This window comes from Lolium rigidum, chromosome 4 (assembly GCF_022539505.1).
Source record: "Lolium rigidum isolate FL_2022 chromosome 4, APGP_CSIRO_Lrig_0.1, whole genome shotgun sequence".
In the NCBI taxonomy this organism is placed as follows: domain Eukaryota; kingdom Viridiplantae; phylum Streptophyta; class Magnoliopsida; order Poales; family Poaceae; genus Lolium; species Lolium rigidum.
Genome location: NC_061511.1, coordinates 30,420,818 through 30,427,238, shown reverse-complemented (window position 1 = coordinate 30,427,238; position 6,421 = coordinate 30,420,818). Strand labels below are relative to the sequence as shown.

General features: G+C 50.9%; 1 protein-coding gene across 1 annotated transcript; it reads left to right on the top strand.

Annotated features, from left to right (window-relative positions):
- The first annotated feature begins 2,187 nt into the window (after nt 1-2,187).
- LOC124708258 (WEB family protein At3g02930, chloroplastic-like) lies at nt 2,188-6,192 on the top strand. Its single transcript, XM_047239941.1, has 3 exons — nt 2,188-2,288; nt 2,715-3,045; nt 3,157-6,192. The coding sequence occupies exons 1-3, from the start codon at nt 2,266-2,268 to the stop codon at nt 5,812-5,814; spliced, it is 3,012 nt and encodes a 1,003-aa protein (XP_047095897.1). The 5' UTR covers nt 2,188-2,265; the 3' UTR covers nt 5,815-6,192.
- Nucleotides 6,193-6,421: the final 229 nt, after the last annotated feature.

Here is a 6,421-nt window from a genome sequence, read left to right as displayed (position 1 = left end):
CTTAGTACCTTATAGATGTTGGAAGACAAAGCCGTGAGAAACCAAGCGAAATTTCCGGTTGCCACATTAGCAGTAAGAGTGTAGGATGAGCCGTTTAGGGCGGGCGCGTACAAAAGCGGAGTCATCTGAATATATAACTCCTCGGCTCTTCATGTTCGGTTTATTTCTCTCCTCACCATACCGCTCTTTGAGTGAGCAATTTCCAATCATCACACGCGAGTATAGACAAGAGTTAGTTGGCGTCTCGTTCTCATCCATGGTCATAACACATGAGCATTTGCTTTCATTTTTCTTTGTGGAAAGAAGGGAAGTGAAGCCCCCCACCGTTGTGTAATCTATGGAAAACAAGGGGAATGCCCCCACGAAAATTCGTCAAAACTTGGTGCAATGGTATCTCCAGCCCGTCCGATGTATTTCAGACATGAAAAGTGGATGTTTGCGTTCGTTTAAATTGGATCACGGATAATAAAATGGTAGTTCTAAGCTATGGTTTGGGGTTTGCTCCCGCGGCTCGACGTATTTTTTTACGAACCGAAAATAATTTACATAGTGCAAAAAAAAAACGACTTGAAATAAAACCCTAGCTAGGGTTCACGTCATGGACACCTACTCTTTGCCGGTGCCGACGAGGTCAACGAAGACTGGAGGCGCCCGCAACCAGCGCCAATACAAAGCCGGTAGTCGCGCCGGCGCTGCTGCTGGTAGTGTAGGATGAGCCGTTTAGGGCGGGCGCGTACAAAAGCGGAGTCATCTGAACATATAACTCCTCGGCTCTGCTCTTCATGTTCGTTTACTTTCTCTCCTCCTTCACCATACCGCTCTTTGAGTGAGCAATTGCCAATCATCACATGCTAGTATAGACAAGAGTTAGTTGGCGTATCGTTCTCTTCCATGGTCATAACACATGATGCATTTGCTTTCATTTTTCTTTGTGGAAAAAAGGGAAGGTAAGCCCCCCACCGTTGTGCAATCTATGGAAAACAAGAAGAATGACCCACGAAAACTCGTAAAAACTTGGTGAAGTCTAATGTATTTCGGACACGACTGTTTGTCTCCGTTTGAGTTGGATCGCGGACACAACACCGAAATGGTAGTTTTGAGCGGTTGGTTGTCGGGTGTACCCATCTGCCCACCGCATGTTTTTCAACAATATTTTTTATTAATAGAAAGTAATTTACATGGTGCCAAAAAAGAAAAAAAAGGACTTTAATTTAAAAAACCTAGCTAGGGTTCTCGCCATGGACGCCTACTCCGCATCGTCGGTGTGGACGAAGAACGGAGGCACCCATGGCCAGTGCCAGTACATAGAATGATAGTGGCGCCAGCGGTGTCGTAGCCCAGAGGAGGTGGTGGTAGCGGTGCAGGAGTGGGAGGAGGTGGTTGCGCGTGGGTGATTAGAGGGGTCACCGGCCTACCCTGAACCAGCCTGGAGTTCCGCAGCTGGATGCATGGCTCCACGCAATGGCTAGCTCGATCGCCTCTTCCTCCGTGAGGACCTTCAGTTCACCGATGGGCAGAGCAGGCGCACCAACATTGTCGGAGAGGTCATCATCATGGTTCCATTCATGCCTCTTGGTCCAGGCCATCACCTCGCTCCCGATCATCACGCGTCGGGCTTATGGGTTTCAACTTGTTTGTTTAGTTGTCAAAGCGGACATAAACGGCGTGTTTGTGTCGGTTTGATAAAAAATACCATAATTCGCAGAAAAACCTAGATATTATTTTGCACCGTCTCGCTCGAGATGCCCTAATTCACCCATCAGAGATATACTAACTAGCCCAACCACTCTGCCTACACACTTTTGTCCTCCCAACTAAATATGGTGCCCCAAGTCCATGCCCCTCATCTCATGGCACCAAGGGTGGTGCCGGCATCGCCATCAGTAGGTGAGAAGCGCGCGCGGCAGTGTAACCTCTGCCTCAGGGAAGATGCATCCCTGATTAGCACGCGCCAACCAACATTTTCTGCCAAACCATAGCTAACAAGTCGCATTATTCCATTCCAGAGTTAAAAATTTCCCACGGCACGCACCGCATCTGCATCTTTTGCCTTTGCCTTTGGCTTGTGCCGGTGCCTCTTTGCCTTTTGCCTTTGCAGACTTTTGGCCCGTCCGTCGCTCGCTCTGGTGGGGTGTGGCCGACGGACTGCCTGACCGCGAGCCGACGCCCCCACTCCCCTCTTCTCTTCCACTTCTGCTGCTTCTTCTTCTTCTGCTGCTCCCCCTTCTCAATCTGGACTCGCCGCCCCCACCTGTGTCCGCCGCAATGCTGCCCTCCTCCAGATCAAGGTGACATTCTACTCCCCTTTTCCTTCCTCTTTTCCTGCCCAGTGTTCTTGGTTTCCTGTTTGATTCCCCTGGTTCTATCTTTTCTTTTGAGTATTCGTTTCCGCTGGCGGCGGCAGATCTCGCCGCCATTTTCTCCGTCCCCACTTTGCGTGCTTCCACCGGTACCTCCGCGGCCACGAATTCAACATCGCGTTGGAAGTTGGGAACCGACGAATTCCCCCCTACTCTGTCGGTTGGAACTGCCTTCTTGATCCACTTGATTTTGGTTGTCTGTTCTTAAAGTCTCCTTCTTTCGCTCGAATTGTCCTCTTAAGTGCGTCTCGAGAGCTGTGTGGTTGATTTTGGTTTGTGATTCGGGGCCCTGCATTTCGGAAAGATTGGAGCTTTAATGGATAACACGGAGTGTGCTGTTGTTGCTGTGAGCAGATCTGGGCCCAATGAGTCGCCCGTCGGCAGCAGGACCCGGCCGAGCACGCCGTCCTCGGGCCACCGCCCCTCCACGCCCTCCTCCGGCTACCGCCCCTCCACGCCCGGTGGTACCAGGCGGAGCACCGCCGCTGGCACCGGCGGTGCCGGCGGCACGCCATCCACGCCGCGCTCGCGCAATGGGGGCGGGCCATTCAGGTCCGAGCCCAACTCGCCGCCGTCGGCGGCCGCGGCACGCCCGCGCCTCTCCTTCGACCGCTCCCCGAGATCCGCCGACAACAAGCCCGTCGTCGAGCGCCGGGTGCCCAAGATCGGCACCCCTCCTCCCGATGTAAGTAAAGTGCATCCCCCTCTCCCCCTGGGAATTTTCATCCTGTCCGTCGGTGGGTGAAAGCGACCTGCATTTGCCGGAAACTGACTTGCAATCGCCGTAACGATGCAGCAGAAGCAGCTGCGGCGGGAGGCGGAGCTGCAGGGCCGGCTGGAGTCGGCGCACGACGACCTCAAGAAGGCCAAGGACCAGCTGGCCTTCGTGGTCGGCGAGAAGGACCGCCTCCTCGGCGAGCTCGGCGAGGCCAGGCGGGTGGCCGACGAGGTGCACGAGAAGCTGCAGGACGCGCTCATGGCCAAGCGCTGGGCCGAGGAGGCCACCGAGATCGAGAAGTTCCGCGCCGACGAGCTCGAGCAGGCTGGCATCGACGAGGCGCAGAGGCGCGACGACGAGTGGCAGAGGGAGGTCGAGTGCGTGCGCGGCCAGCACGCCGCAGACCTCGAGACGCTCGTCACCACCACCGAGGAGCTCGAGAGGTTCAGGCGCGAGCTCGCGGTCGCCAACGAGTCCAAGAAGGCCGCGCTTGGCCATGCTGACGATGCCATGAAGATCGCCGAGGTCAATGCTGAGAAGGTCGAGATCCTCTCTAGCGAGGTCATGCGCTTGAAAGGATTGCTTGATTCGAGCACCGCCACCGAGGATAGTAAGATCCGTGAAGCTGAGGCATTTATCAAGAATTTAGAATCCGAAATCTCAGTTCTGAAAGGAAAACTAGAGGAAGCCAAAGTCCTTGAAGAGAAATTAGCAGAGATGGAGAAACAGACCGAGGAGCTCAAGTCACAGCTGGCTGATGCAAAGAAAGCCGAGTCAGAATTGCGTCAGCAGTTTGAAGAATGGAAGCTCAAGGCTGGATCACTGGAAATGGAACTGGAGGAACTTACTCTCTCGGAGAAGGCCAAAAGTGAAACCCTTATCTCCACGGCACAAGAGTTGGACACGACCCAGTCTATTTTACAGGACAGGGAATCTGAAATCGAAGTGCTCAAAGGAAAGACAACGGCACTGGAAATCGAGGTGGCAAGGCTTTCAGCAGACATCAACGAATCCAGTGAGCACTTGGATGCTTCTCAGCAGGAGTTGTTTGGGCTGCAGACAACGATAGATGTTCTCAAGAACAAGCTTGAGGCTGCTGAAGAAGTGGCCTCCGAGGCTTTGAACAGTGAGAAGACTGCTAATGCAAATATTGAGATCCTGACCGAGGAGAAAATCAGGCTAATTAACGAGTTGGATGATGCTAGGGACAGAGAGGAGAAAGAGAGAAGGGCGGTGGAGGATCTCACTGCTGCATTGAGTGAGGCGTCTGGCAAAGCAAAGGAAGCACATGAGAGATTGCAGAACAAGGAAGATGATTACGAGCATGCCCTCGCACAGATTGGTGATCTGAAACTGTCCTTAAATAGCACCAAAGAGAATTATGAGGTAATGCTTGACGAGGCAAACTATGACATCACGTGTTTACAGAAAACCGTGGGAACATTGGAGGCTGAGGTGATCAAGTACAGAGAAGAATGCGAAGCTAAGGAGCTTGACATTGTCAACTCAAGCAAGCAGTCGGGGGAAGAAATTGCCACTCTTAAAGCAGAAGCCGACAAGGTAGTAGCATCACTGCGAGATGCAGAACACGAACTCGAAACCGTCAATGAGGAGAAGGAGAGGCTTCAAGAGAAGCTAATGCACACAGAATCAGCAGTTACAGAAGCTAACATGGTTGTGCAGGAAGTAAAGGCTGAGAAAGAGGGTCTTCTAGAGCAGCTGATGCAGACGGAATCAGCGGTTGCCGAAGCTAACACGGCCGTACAGGAGGTAAAGGCTGAGAAAGAGGATCTTGAAGAGCAGCTAATGCACACAGAATCAGCTGTTGCTGAAGCTAACAAGGCCGTACAGGAGGTAAAGGCTGAGAAAGAGGGTCTTCAAGAGAAGCTAATACACACGGAATCAGCGGTTGCTGAAGCTAACAAGTTAGTACAGGAAGTAAAGGCTGAGAAAGAGGATCTTCAAGAGCAGCTAACGCACACGGAATCAGCGGTTGCTGAAGCTAACAAGATTGTGCAGGAGGTAAAGGCTGAGAAAGAGGGTCTTCAAGAGCAGCTAATGCACATGGAATCAGCGGTAGCTGAAGCTAACAAGGCTGTGCAGGCGGCTACGTCTGAGAGTTTACAACTGAAGGACAGGTTACTTGATAAAGAGAACGCATTGCAGAGCTTAACCCAGGAGAATGACGAATTCAGGCTGCGAGAAGCTGAGGCCATGAAGAAGATAGATGAATTGTCTGCTCTGCTCGCTGAAGCCATGGTAAAGAAGCATCCTGAGGAGGAAGAGAAGCTAGTAGTCGTCGATGAGGTACACAGTTCAGCACGCGAAGTAGTTGCTGATTCAGGTGCAGAAACTGAAGACACAGAAGGAGAGAGCGATAAAAAGCCGAACACGGAACTCCTCTTTGCCAACGGGAACTCCAATATGGACATGAATCAAGAGGAAGAGAAAGAAGACAGTAAGGTTGCACAGAAGGAGGTAAAAACGGAAGAAACCACTGTACAGGAGAGCAACAAAGTCGTCGAGAACCAGCCATGGACAGACAGGAAGCAGGAAACCGAATCTTCCAAAGACGACCAGTCCTCCAAGGATGATAGCAGCACAGATCACGTAAACGGGACGGCGTCGGCAGAAGTTACCAGCAAAGTCGCAATGTCTCCGGTAACGAAACAGAAGAAGAACAAGCCTCTGCTGAAGAAGTTTGGCAGCCTACTGAAGAAGAAAAGCAGCAAGTAGTAGCACTAGCAGGTGAACAGAAAACACATGTACTGTTATTGGTGTTTACTCTGATTTTCTTTTTTGTTTGACAGCAAGTAGTGTGCTTAATTTCCACGCGCGACTTTTTTCTTTTGTCAATAACTGTATCTTGTTCTGGTGATTGCATTAGTTTGTGGCTGTGTCTGTTTTTTTCCCTTTTCTTTTGAAGTTGGACCTCCTGTTCTTTGCCCTATGGGTGTGGCTATTATTATCTACACGATTTGTGGCCGTTTGTTTGTAACTGGATGGAGTTCCTCCTAATCACAATGTTACCAGTCATTTCTGAAAACTGTGTAGCTCCTTATGACAATCTGATCACATGTATCATCTATTGTAATGTAATCTTACCTAATTTAACCATCATGCTTGTTCGCATGATCTGTTGGCTACTCTAATCATGTCTGTTGTGTCGGAAAGCATATTCATGTCTGGTGGCAGGCAGAAAGCTGATCACTCATGTTGGTTGCCATGTTGGCCATCCCATCCATGATTATCTTTTTTAACAGCTGAAATCGATTGAGATGAGTTGGCCTTTTTGTTTCCTTTACTTATTTTTGGTGTGGTTGGACCCTCCTAATCTTGGTTG

What these genes read in the sequence shown, in the direction of transcription:
- LOC124708258 (XM_047239941.1), top strand. Translation starts at nt 2,266, where the DNA reads ATGCTGCCCTCCTCCAGATCAAG. An exon ending in CTGCCCTCCTCCAGATCAAG is followed by an intron (nt 2,289 to 2,714) that starts GTGACATTCTAC and finishes TGCTGTGAGCAG; the next exon opens with ATCTGGGCCCAATGAGTCGC. An exon ending in TCGGCACCCCTCCTCCCGAT is followed by an intron (nt 3,046 to 3,156) that starts GTAAGTAAAGTG and finishes GTAACGATGCAG; the next exon opens with CAGAAGCAGCTGCGGCGGGA.